The 13,831-nt window shown below is 47.3% G+C and overlaps 1 protein-coding gene across 3 annotated transcripts in view; it reads left to right on the top strand.

Annotated features, from left to right (window-relative positions):
* LOC142767596 (uncharacterized) overlaps positions 1–12,934 on the top strand; it is a 174,724-nt gene extending 161,790 nt beyond the window's left edge. For 2 of the 3 annotated variants that reach the window (XM_075869591.1, XM_075869590.1), the window contains one exon: positions 12,700–12,934. In XM_075869591.1, coding sequence (XP_075725706.1) covers positions 12,700–12,831 — 132 coding nt within the window. In that variant the 3' untranslated portion in view covers positions 12,832–12,934. The remainder of the gene's footprint in view (positions 1–12,699) is intronic. The other variant, XM_075869592.1, reaches the window with a different exon arrangement.
* The last annotated feature ends 897 nt before the right edge of the window (positions 12,935–13,831 follow it).

Genomic DNA, 13,831 nt, shown 5'->3' with positions numbered 1-13,831 from the left:
GCTACTGAAGGGTGCTGCGAACGTTACATTTTTAAATTTGGGGAAACAATATATGTTAAGTGCGTGGAGTGCCGCATCTTGTTTCTTAAGCGGAAGAAGTTTCACTATCACGTAGGAATACAAAGTTTGAAGATTAAAGTTGACAAGGTTATGAGCATAATTTTTATGCACACAGACGCAGAAAGAAGAGTCCTACTGGAAGTTGATGTAATTTGTAAGATTGGTGCCACTCCCTGGCTCCTGGAGGGCAACCACCGCCGGGAGTGAGTGAAGAGTTGATAGAAAAATTTGAAGATGCGCCTGCTTTGTCCGGTACAGAAAGCCTTGACAGTTCCACACAACAATGTTAATGGAGATTGCCGAATAGGTTTTCGGGAAGCACCTTACCTTAGGGCTGCCCGCCTTGGTGAGATTGACTGAGTTGAGATTGTTGTGGCACTGCTCCACAGTCAGCATTTGCAGTGAAAAATGGGTCTCCTCACCACCGGAGAGTGAGCACCTGCCATCATCATCTATCTCTGTGTTGCGTCTAGAAGTTTTAACTGAGCGACAAGAAACACCCTTGAATGGACCCGCAATCCAGCGCGAAGGGCGCGAGAAATGCGGTATTTGCTGGGATATCATCGTGAAAATTGTCTCCTGCAATTTAGGCATGGCGGTCACCATTACTGATATTTGGTTTTCCATGGTGGCGAATCGAGTGTCTATGGCTCGGATACGGCCTTCGAATTGCACCTCGATTGCGACGTCCGCGTTTGTTGCCACCTCTGGAGGCACGAGCTTACTTTCCATGACCTCAGCCGCAGGGCAGGAGGGGGCAGAAGGAAGCTGGTTGATTTTGGATTCTAAGTACATAATTTTCTTTAGTAGCAGCTCATTTTGGGTCCTTAGTGCTACTATTTTATTTTGTTCACACTCCGCGCCAATGGTAGGGGCATGAAAAGGGGGTACGAGAGGCAGCCCCTCCCCGGACCACTCACCTGTTGCCCATTTTTAACGGCGTTGACCCAGGCCCCGGTCTTGCCATGCGCCTCCATTGCTCGTTTGTCAGGGTCACCGTGTAGTTGAGACTCCGTCGACAGACGCATTCCAGCACCCTCAGAAGGTGGTACTGGCTTGTGAGGTTTCCCGGCGAGGCTGGTCGCTGAGTAACCCTTAATGGCGGCTGGTCTTTCGGGCGGTTTCGTTTTGCCTCCTTTTAGAGAGTTCATCTTCGGCGTGCGAAATGTTGCCGCACAATCGCGAGAGTTGGTGGCATGGGCACCATCACACACAGAACACCGGGGAACAGATACGTGAGGGGCCCGCACCTTCTCCACTAGCGGAGTATGGAGTCCGCAGAGTTTACATGTGTTTGGCTGCAGATTTGGGAATGCATCTGCGCGACGCCCGACGGCTCCACACCAGCTGCAGGCCGGAATGGTTTTGTAGTAGTTCTGCATGGTGACGACCACATTGTCATATTGCACGTAACGAGGCTTCACCTTACCCGCGAAGGTGATGCATGCCTTGTTGGATGTTCGGAATTTTAGGATTTTCATGGATTTCCACGTTCGAATTTCTACGCTGGCAGACTCAGTGTTGAAGAGTTTCCGTGGCGTTTGTGTTACGGACCACGGAAACTCTGGCGGCGACAGATGGCGGCAACATCTGCCATGGCAGATGTTGTCACCATCTTATCATAGATAACCCTGGAGCAGGACTGACCCTTTCTCCGAATTCACTGCAAAGTTCCTGATGAGCAGGTCCGCCGCCTAAAAGTCCGGGGTATGCACGACAATAATGTTGTGGTCTCGCGAAGGCAGCACGCAGATTCCGCGGGCCTGCTCCGGCCCGAGGTACGCCGAGATGGTGGGGCCGTAGCCGGTTTCCGGGAACGCGTCGATAAGAGAAACGCATTCTCAGGGTTTGATTACTATGACGCAGTCTTCGGGAGCACGTTTTAGCATTGGACGCGGCTTCCACTTCATGGATGCCTTGTCCTTGCATCCCGTAATTTGCGTCGCGGGAGTGTTCATGTTTGTCAACCGAGGAGCCGGTGGCCGGAGCCGACGTTACTAGATCCTGCCAGTTCTCAAACTGCAGAGCTCCGCCTGATGCCCTTCCGTTGTGCTCCGCGTAGGGTCGCGCGCGACACAGTTTTCCCGGCAAGTTGCGAAAAGCCGCCAGAGACACGGACGGCCGGACAACCGTTGTTAACAGCCCGCTCCAGTGTTCTTGGTAACGTTTGCGCGAGTACCCGCAGTCATTTAAGGACATGCTGGCAAGTTTATGAACCAAGCCACGCTATTTGGTGACCGGGTGTGAAAGCGCGTACGATTCCGTTTTGCCTTCGGGGAACCGAATGTCGTGCTCGTTTCTGTGGAAGACACATAAAAGACCGTCAGAGGCACTCACAAGTTAAAAAGAGCTAGCTTGCGCCCGGAGATTGAAGCTGGGCTACTGGAAATGAGATCAATGCCATACGTATTTCTCCTTACCAATCGAGTAACGAGCACAGCTGCTTCAAAGGTTCACGAGACGACAGTGTTGTGTACTAAATCTCCATGAGTTGTATACAAAATGACCAAGCATGAAGAGTGTCACTTGTTTTTACAGGACGTCAGTTCAGAAGCTCTTGTCATTGACTCTGATGCCCACTTAGCTACATACCGGAGCGTCAAAGATAGAAGTCTTAGGCTTCCAGCATCAAGATGGTACACATCATGCAAATTTCATATGAATCTATTTCACTTTCTCTTGATAAACAAGGTTTCTGTGCGGACCTTTTTTGGAAGATGTTGGACGAGTTGGATGAGTGCGATCTGACGAGGCTGGGTTGCGACCAGCACAAGCCCACGTTCACGTGTCAGGTCCTCTATTTTTTCATCGTGACATGATTGCATTTTTACGCCAGGGATATTAACCGACGCTTTCGGACCCGCGAGAAAGTTGCCATCACCACCAAAAAAGCTCGCCTGTTGTGAAACCGTTGAATATTTGCATTGTGTGCATGTGTCTTAGACCTCGGCAAGAAACGCATTTTGCGGCAACGAGAATAAAAGGTGCTCTTTTTTGCTCAGTTTTTGTTTGCAGTAATAGATGTCCGCAAACATTGGCCGCACTTTTGCGGACAGCTTTGCCACTATAGCTTTGCTTATATATATATATATATATATATATATATATATATATATATATATATATATATATATATATATATATATATATATATATATATATATATATATAAGGGAGTTTATTGAATAAAACCAACTGCCTGGTTCAAGAGGCGTCCGTTACTATCACGAGCTCAGCTCTTCGTCGTAGTCGTCTTTCAGGTGCTCCAACTAGATACTGTCTCTTTCCCTCTTCCCCACTACATTTGCCCCAGTGGTGAAGAGGAGCCATCCTCGCGACTCACGGCGGAGCAAGCACAAGGGGATTATAGTAAGATTTTAAGCGGATGATGTGGATTGTCTCACGACCACGGCAACGTCTGCTCGGCAAGTGCCACTGGTTCGATGACGTAGTTGACCGATGACATGCACTGAACGATGCGGTATGGACCATTGTACATGGGTGCAAACTTTTGAGAGAGGCCGGGGGACTGGAATTGAACCGAAAGCCATACAAATGAGCCTACGGAGAAGCTGTGAGCAGGCTTGTCTTGGTCAAGTCGTTCTTTTTGGAGACCTTGTGCGACGGACGTTTGAACGCGCTAATTGGCGGCACTCTTCGGCACACCGAACACGTTCGGAGGCTGGGCAGTATTCTGAAGCATCTGGGCGGTAAGTAAGTATTGTGTCAAGCGTAGAAGAGGGCTCACGTCCGTACAGTAGAAAAAAAAGGTGAAAACGCAGTAGTTGCTTCCGTGGCCGTATTATACGCATACGTCACGAAAGAGAGCACAAAGTCCCATTTAGAATGGTCTGACGATATGTACATAGAACGCATATCACCGAGCGTGCGGTTAAAGCGCTCTGTCAAACAGTTTGTCTGTGGGTGATAGCTTGTAGTGGTGCGATGAATAATATTGCACTCACTGAGAAGCTCCTGGACGACTTGCGATAAAAACGCACGCCCACGTTTGCTAAGCAGCTCACGTGGTGCTCCATGGCGAAGGACAAAGCTACGCAAGATGAACAAGGCGACATCACGAGCAGCAGTGGCTGGCAAAGCGGCGGTTTCAGCGTAACGGGTTAGGTGGTCAACGGCCACAATAATCCAGCGATTTCTCGCAGGTGTACAAGGTAGTGGGTCGTAGAGGTCGATGCCGATTCTATCAAACGGCCAAGCTGGACACGGCAATGGTTGTAATTCGCCAGAGGCGTTAGAAGTTGTTTTCCGTCGCTGACACTCAGTGCAGTAGCGTATATGCTTGCGAACGTACGAGTACATTCCACGCCAGAAAAATCGCTGACGAAGCCAGTCGTATGTTTTCAAAACGCCAGTGTGCGCGTTTTGAGGTTCTGCGAGGAAGTACGCGCACACGTTGGAGCGGAAATGGCGAGGTATAACAAGAAGCCATTTCCTTCCATCCGGCTGATAGTTGTGACGGTACAACATGGCATCCCGTATTGCATAATGGGAAATTTGCCGACGTAGTGCACGAGGTAGGCGCTGGCGTAGTGTCACCGAACACGAGGAGAGAACGTCGATGAGCGAGGCTATCCAGGGGTCTTTGCGTTGTTCCGAAGGCATGTCAGTGGTATCGATGCTGCCGATGGTAACTTCGGCGAAGGAAACAGGTGCAAAGGCTGAAGGAAGGGGCGAACGAGAAAGAGCATCTGCGTCTATGTGCTTGCGGCCTGAGTGGTAAATAACGTGAATATCAAATTCCTGTAAACGTAACGCCCAACGTCCAAGCCAGCCCGAAAGATCCTTCAATGAAGCGAGCCAACAGAGGGAATGGTGATCTCTAACTACATCAAATGGGCGTCCATATAAGTAAGGAAGAAGTTTTGTAATGCCCAAACAATAGCCAAACCTTCCTTTTCAGAAACCGGGTATTTGTGCTCTGCCTTGGTTAGGGTTCGACTGGCATACGCAACTACATACTGCGAGAAGCCAGGCTTGCATTGAGCAAGGACAGCGCCAAGTCCTATGCCACTGGCATCCGTGTGCACCTCGGTTGGAGCAGTAGGGTCGAAGTGGCGTAAAATAGGTGGTGAAGTAAGGAGATGGCGTAATGTTGCAAAACCATCATCGCATGCTGGCGACCAATCAGAGAGGTGTCCGTCGCCAGAGATCAGCTGTGTCAGTGGTGCGATCATCGAAGCAAAGTTCTTCACAAAGCGGCGAAAGTACGAGCATAGTCCGACAAAGCTGTGAACCGCTTTCACGGTCGTAGGCTTCGGGAACTCAGCGACAGCACGAAGCTTCTCAGGGTCTGGGAGGACGCCCTGTTTTGAGACATCGTGACCAAGTATTGTGAGCTTCCGAGCTCCGAAGTGGCGCTCCTTGATGTTTAGTTGAAGGCCTGTGCTCGTGAGACAGCTCAAGACTTCGCTGAGACAATGGAGGTGGTGTCGAAATCAGGGGAGAAAACAACGACATTATCCAAGTAGCATAGGCATGTCTTCCATTTTAGTCCACGCAAGACGCTATCCATCATCCTTTCGAATGTGGCTGGCGCATTACAAAGGCCGAAGGGCAATACAATAAATTCCTATAGCACATCGGGCGTCACAAAAGCAGTTTTAGGACTATCTGATGGTGCCAAGGGGGGCCTGCCAATAACCGGACCGTAGGTCTAGTGATGAGAAGAATTCAGCGCCTTGCAAGCAGTCCAGGGCATCATCGATGCGCGAGAGAGGGTATACGTCTTTAATCGGGACTTTGTTTAAACGGCGATAATCGACGCAAAAGCGAATCGACCCGTCTTTTTTCCTCACAAGTACCACAGGTGAAGACCCGGGACTGCTGGACGGCCGAATGACGCCACGTTGGAGCATGTCGGCAACTTGCTCGGTGATCACACGACGCTCAACACGAGATACACGGTAGCGACGCTGTCGCAGAGGCGCTTGGGAGCCGGTGTTAATGTGATGGACAACGGTGTGCGTTCGGCCTAAGGACGTCTGCTGGCAATCGAATGAGCCGCGAAACTGTTGAAGAAGATCTAAAAGCTTTTCGCGGTGTGGTTTTTCAAGTTCGTCATCAATTGAGGGTCGAAAGAAATTATTGTTTTCTTGGACAATCGAATGGGCATGTGGCGTCAATGCATTATGCTGCAAATCACTTTCACCGTCAAAGTCGAAGATGGAGGAGACGTCTAAGTCTTGGAATGTTTCAATACATTCTCCACGACGCAAGGTTGTGGCAGACGGCAAGGGATTTGTGACAAACAAATTTATAGCGGCCGCCAAAATATCTAGAACTGCAAACGGCCACGCGAGGCTCTTGCGACTTTGGAATGTTTGGGAAGGCACTGCGTAAACAACACTGCAGGCTTAGACACAACGGCACAAGATACGGAAACAAAGGCTGCGCTAGTCTGTGGTATGTCGATGTCGTCAGCGACAAACAGCTTGTTCAACGGAAATTCCGGAGACGAGACACACAACGCAGAGAAGGCCACTTCAGCACGAGCACAGTCGATAACCGCATGATTACGAGACAGAAAATCCCAGCCCAAGATCGCATCATGAGAACACGCCTGTAGCACAAGAAACTCAACGTATACATAATATCTTGGATGAGAACGCGAGCAGTACAGGCAGCTGATGGTCGAATATGGTGAGCACTGGCAGTACGGAGGGACAACCCCTTTGGCGTCGTGGTAACCTTCCGAAGCAGGCGGCAAAGTTTTAAATCAATTACTGAAATGGCAGCACCGGTGTCCACAAGCGCAAAAGTATGGTAACCATTCACAAAACCGTCAATGAGGTTTGTCGGAGAAATGCGAGGACTTGATTCTTTCGACGACGACGCAGTTCGTGCCTCCGAAACTGCGGCATCTAGTTTTCCGCGTCTGAATGGCAGGGTCGACAGCACATAGGCGACAGGGAGCGACGTCGGGGAGATGGAGATCAATGACTGACTGAGGGAGGGCGGTCGGGTGAAGAGGATCCTTGTTGACGTGCCGTGTTGTTAAAGTGCAGAGAGCCGTGCGACGATCTTTGCATGTTGTCGCTCTGAATGAGAGAGCGGCTGTGGCACAAGCGAGCCACATGTCCTGCGTAACCGCAAGAATAGCGAATCGGGCGGTTGTCTGCGGTGCGCCACGGATTCGGAAACGCTGCAATCGGCCGGCTGAACGGAGCTGGTGATGACCGAACAGGGTTCGGTGAGGTAGCATAACTGGACTGTCGAGGAGCTCTGGCTGCAACGATTTGCGCATACGTCAAGGGTGCGGCCTCCAGAGGTGGTGAACGAGCGAAAGGCAAAGCGTCCGCTACCCCATCTTGTATGACGTGCCTTATGGCCGGGGCCAGATGATCTGGGGCCAAAAGATGCGTTTGTGCTGGCTTAGCCGCACTCGATAAAACGGAAAGCTGCCGAGCGACCTCCTCACGCACAAACTGCTTTGTGCGAGCCAACATGTCGTTCTGGTCTCCGATAGTCAAAGCCGCGATCGAATCACGTTGTTCCAGAGAGCGCCGTGTTTCGGCGCGTTGCTTGCGCAATTCGTCAAAACTCTGGTACAAGCTGACGAGTTCGGCAATGGTTTGTGGCTTCTTGGCGAGCAACATTTGAAATGCGTCATCGCATATGCCCTTAAGGATTTGTTTGATTTTGTCGGCTTCGAGCATCGCTGGATTTACCCGCCTGCACAAGTCAACAACGTCTTCAGTGTAGCTGGTAAAGGTCTCTCCTGGCTGCTGAGCGCGCTCATGAAGTTGTTGTTCTGCGCGGAGTTTTCGCACAGGAGGGCGGTCGAACACTTGCGAAAAAGAGGCCTTGAATGGATCCCAGCTGGCAATGTCGGCTTTGTGATTGCGCAACTAGAGACTAGCGACGCCGGACAAGTAAAAGCTTACATAGCTCAGTTTAGCCGCATCGTCCCACTTGTTCGCTGCGGCACAAGTGGGACGATGGTAAGTAGCCAGCCACTCCTCAACGTCTTGGCCGTCAGTGCCGCTGAAGATCGGTGGGTGACGCAGTGGCCACGTGCCGGGACATGTAGAGGCGGGAACTTGCGAGGTACCTTGGGTGGAGGGTTCTTCCGGCATTGCTGGCAATGCAGGTAAGGTGTGACTTCGTAGTTCCAGCTTCGAAGACTACCCCCAGCACCTTCACCAATTTAAAAGGGGGTTTATTGAATAAAACCAAATGCCTGGTTCAAGAGGCGCCAGTCACTGTCACGAGCTCAGCTCTTCGTCGTAGCCGTCTTTCTGGTGCTCCAACTAGATACTGTATCTTTCCCTCATCCCCACTACATTAAATATATATATATATATATATATATATATATATATATATATATATATATATATACATATATATATATATATATATATATATATATATATATATATATATATGCTTATTGCTACATCAACACAAAACATGCATAAATAGCAAGGATGGCGGAATAAAAGCTGCTGAAAGGCCGCTCAACTAGTCCCCCCTCCTCATACAATAGCAGCAGCTATATGAAATTGCCCTATAAAATATTTGTGACGCAACTGATACTAGCTAGGAAAAAAAAAGGAGAAGACAGGATAGGGCGCCAGACTTTCAGCTTGTTTAATTTTCTCAAATCACCGAAATATAATTGCTTCTAGAATGCGCACAAAGTGGGGGTGTATCACAAGCGAATAACACATTCCACGCACGAAAACCCAAACAGAATAAAGCAATCGCACAGCCCTGTCTAGAAACGGGTATCCTTCTTGTAGAATGTGACGATGGGGCTTTGACACATTGGTTCCTCTTCATTTGTATGTGATATGCCTCAAGTACTTCACATTCAAACCTTTCCTTGCTTCATCCTAACACACGTGTCTATCACTTCTTACAAGAGGGAATGCCTGCTTCTAGATAGCACTTTGCGATAGCTTTCTTCTGTTTGGGTTTTCGTGCGTGCAATGTGATAGTCGCTTGTGCTGCGCCCCTTCTTTGTGCGAATTCTGGAAGCATATATATTTTGGTGATGTGAAGAAAATAAACGAGTTGAAAGTCTGGTGCCCAGTCGTCTCTCCTTTCTTTTTTGCTAGTATCAGTTGCGCCACAAATATTTTATTAGGCTATGTACCAAATCGCCCAACATCACACTCTGCTCAAGCAACATGACAAGAATTCACACAAAAAATACACTTGTTGACAACTGTAAAAATAGATACACAGAACAAGGGATTGAAGAAATGAAAGTTCAGCTGATTCATAGAAAAACTACAAGATATTTATTTCGAAAAGCACCAAATTAAGGTTAACATTCATAATAACAGATAAAAAATGCGTATTGTTAAATGTATTGTATGTAATGTAATACATAGAGCATCATCTAACTGTTCGAAGAGGTCCCTAATGACACTATAAATTTGAGACGCGTTGAACGAATATTATAAGATAAAAAAGGCCATTTACAACTTGCACCGCCGGCTTCCTGCTGCACAGCAGCGGGCTAACCGTGGCCACCACGCCATCTGGTGAGCGGAAACGAAACGGGGCCATGCATCTACGGCCGCCGCCGTGGGAGTTTGAGAACTGGGAGGATCTAGTAACATTGGCCGAAACAGCATCAGACGCCGTCATCTTCGCTTTGTTCTGGGAGCGGCGTTCCACCGCTTGAATCGAGGCATGGCACCGAATTTCCGGCGAAATAGTTGAACTTTGGTCACTGTTGGTGGAGACTAAGGTCCACGCTATCAACTCGGGGTCATATCCGCGTAGTTGGAGCTCGGAATCAGCCATGTTTCAGTCAAAGGGCCTATTCCGCCGCCTGGAGTGCCGGCGTTCATGACCACGGCGTCTGCGTGGTCGGTGGACAAACGGCCGTAAACATGGCAGGAAATGGCTCGTCTAGACAATGTGAATATCCAGTTTTGACACTTGGTGTTCAAGATTGCACGATGCCGGTTGTGTTCAGGTGTGATGATTTGGGGCGTGGCCCCCAACAAAATTTGGCGGAGCCGATACACTGCACGTTCACTCACGTCGCGCGCTTGCTGCTCCCCTATTTATTGGGTGTTTTCAAAGGCGATAGTCTTTCTTATGGACCTTCGTTGCAAAAACATTGGTATGTATGTATGTATGTATGTATGTATGTATGTATGTATGTATGTATGTATGTATGTATGTATGTATGTATGTATGTATGTATGTATGTATGTATGTATGTATGTAGGTAGGTATGTTTGTTTTTCTGTTTGTCTACTCTTAAAGGCACCGAGTACTTGCAACGCCCATCCCATCCGCAGCACCAACTAATGTTGATCAAGAGTCAGCGTTTATACTTGAGCAATTGTGAATTAAAAGGAAAATGTTTGCACATGACTGAGGCACCATAACAATGCGTATATACTCTGCATGTGCGTTTTTACTAGAAAACGCGTACGTAAGTAATTTTAAGGATTGTAGCGCTTCTCACGCTGCGCTGATCATGCAACACTTGCAGGAAAACACGAGTGTTTCTAACACTTTGCAAAGACGAGACGGTGCTTGCACCTATCCGTCACCTTGCGTTCTACATCTTATCACTTCTGAGACAGGCACGCACACCAGTCTCAGAGCCACGCACTTCGTTTTCCGAGAAAACTGCCAGATGGCGCTCATGTCTCACTTGTGACGTGACTTGATGCGCTCGTTCGCCTTCACTGCACGTTCGAGGCACCCCAACGCAGTGCCTCTAGAATACCATTCACCGATTTTCTTGCACAGAACATCAAATAAGTGTTTTGTTCGCTCTCTCCGCATGCAAGGCTATCGTCTTTCGACGACATTTGCAAATTAACATGCAGATACGGGGCCATTTTTTGCTTTTTGATATATAATAATGAATTGCACAGTGGAAAATATTCAACACAAAAACAGAAAATATTTTGAGAAATGCGAGACAACGACAGATGTGTACCACCTACAGGACATTGTTAAATGCTCTGATCACCTTGCTGCCCAAGAGACGTGACTAGTAAATGTTTGCAAAGGCTATAAAGTTTTGTGGTCACATTCTTCATAGCAGGCGCTGAAAATCACCACACTGCTGGTGTAATCATTACAAAACTCGCCACTCGTTAGCACTGCTGTGTGTGCAGCTTTTAGCTAAGAGTTACCACTAGCGCACTGCAGTACAATTACTCTTAAGGTGAAGCCTGACTTGTGTGGAAAGTGACTTGAAGCAATGTCAACACCAGGCTGTTTCGCTTACGCAGCGTAACGTCTTTTACAGATTACCACTAGAAAGCTTCTTGTAGAGGCAGGTATGTTTCATTCAGAACGGTGTTCAGAAGCGCATTTAAATTCACAGATTCAGGAATTTTGGACACAGAAATTACGATACGTATGGTTTCTTTCGCCAGTTGCGCTAAATAAGATAACCTCACGAAGGAAATTACATATGTACAGTACTCCTAAAGTAGGCATTTCTAACCTTTTTTTTTCTTGATGCTTTCCACCAGTCCCTTCGGCGAGCGTTCTTTTAGGTTCATAATAAATTGATTGGTCATTATTGAACACTATGAATTCACACCCAGATACATTCACTTGTGATCAATAATTTATTTTTGATGTTTGGGAGGCAATATTCGTACACCCTTACCATAAATACGAGGTCTAGAAGTCTTTGTTCTCCAATGTGCCAGTAGAGAACTATCGAAAATCAGTTAGCTCCTAAGCAGAGAAAAGCTGCACTGTCCTTTGCTTGGTGTCTCAACCCAAAATAAAGGACGAATCAGCTTTGGTGTTCCCCCACTATCTCTGTATATTGCAGACGTTCGCAGTATGTTGGCACGGTGCTAAAAGAAAGGGCCGACCCACATGGCTGGGTGTTTATCAAGACAAGCCATACTGCTTTATACTTGGTTCCGTGTAGGGAAACGGCTAAGAAATATTGCGAAGTGATCGAAGTGAACTTACATAACGTGTAACCCTTCAGGTTACTGCATATAACAGTGCATGTTAGTAGATTACGTCATATCACTGGTGTACGCTAATTATTTCGCTCATCATAAAATTATGTGTGCATTGATATTTATCTCCTTGGCATCACGCATAAATTAATTCAGTTTCTGTCAATATGTGGTTGGAAGGTAGTGATCCTGCATATTGATTTGTGCCTCAAAATTATAAGTGTGTACATAGCGGAGAACCTTTTCTCCTCAAAGAATGCACCAAGTACGCAACTCTGCTGCATATACCTTTATACTCGTAGCTTTTTGACGTATTTTATGTGAAAAATGTTTCCTGGTAAAATGAATCAGTTTTTGTTAAAACTTAGAGACAGAGTGTACGACAGGTTCTCAAAGTCCGCGTATTCCACTTGGGTGCAAAAAGTGTTTTGTAACGAATGAAGGCACAGTGAAAATCATCGTTTGTTGCTTCCACTGCAAAATTAGTAAATCAAGCTTCGAGAAGCTACTCTACTTACAGTTAAACACCAAAATGTATTTCTTTACATACTTTCTTTTTTGTGTGTCTTTATTCTTGACACTGCTATTTCATCAGCATTGTACAGTGCAGCAGTGTTCTCCTTTCTGCCCAGAAAAGTAGGGCTACCCGTGAGACGTATAGTATGATCAAATTCATCACCAAGTGTCTATTTTCATTTCGTTTCAGGCACTTCCTCTCCCTGCTCAAAGTATAGCCAAATCTGGTGTGAATTACACGTGCACATTAGGTGAATGCGACGCTGGACAGAACTGCAATCCTACGGACCTGCTTATCGGCTGCTGGAAACCAAAATACTGATCTGTTTATGAGTAACGAACGTGTGAAATTCTTGGGATTGAAAGTGTCGTTTTCCATATATCCATAGTGCCGATGTTGTAATAGGTTGTATAAATAAAATTACTAAGAATAATATAACGTTAGCAAAATGCACAGAAGCAGAAGTCAAGCAAGTAGCACTCCCTCCCCCCCAAGAAAATGGTTTGTTGATGCCGATTACCTGCGAGCCGAACCGATGATCACTCGTTTGCAGTAATAGCTACAGATGGAGTCACACTTGTCTAAAGTGCTGCGGATGCCGTTGTTTTCAGCTGTTACCTCCGTTACAACGCATGCTTCTGTTCGTCTAATAATTGCAGCGCACGCACCACCGTGGTGGTCTAGTGGCTGAGGTACTCGGCTGCTGACCCGCAGGTCGCGGGTTCAAATCCCGGCTGCGGCAGCTGCATTTGCGATGGAGGCGTAAATGTTGTAGGCTCATGTGCTCAGATTTGGGTGCATGTTAAAGGACCCCAGGGGGTCAAAATTTCCGGAGCCCTCCACTACAGCATCTCTCATAATAATATGGTGGTTTTGGGCCATAAAACCCCATATATCATCATTACCATTGCAGCGCAACCCCATAGTATGCATTCGACTATGTCAAGCTGTGCCTGTCTTTGAGTATATTTGCACGACAATGTATCTGAAGCACCTGGTCCTGTGCTGTTCACAACTGTCTCTTTGTGTATGTCAGGTGCTTTGCCGATAGCGTCACTGCTGCACACAGGAGGCATTACTAACGCACTGTATATTTCTTGTGCTTCGTGCGCAAGAGCCACGCCAGCGTTTCGTTCATTCAAAACTCGCCTTATTCACTCCTGAACTACCATTAGGCAATTTAACCATAAGCAGGACACATTGGTGGAAGAGTCGCCTTGCAATTATGCGGAAAAAACTTAGTTTCCCAACCATAAATTCGTCGTGCCATTTTTGTCATCTCATGAAGATGGGGTCTTGAAAATTTATTTTGATATCGTGG

Source organism: Rhipicephalus microplus, chromosome 7 (assembly GCF_043290135.1).
Source record: "Rhipicephalus microplus isolate Deutch F79 chromosome 7, USDA_Rmic, whole genome shotgun sequence".
NCBI lineage: Eukaryota > Metazoa > Arthropoda > Arachnida > Ixodida > Ixodidae > Rhipicephalus > Rhipicephalus microplus.
Note: the sequence above shows the minus strand (reverse complement) of the source record. Positions and strands in the feature narration are given on the sequence as shown.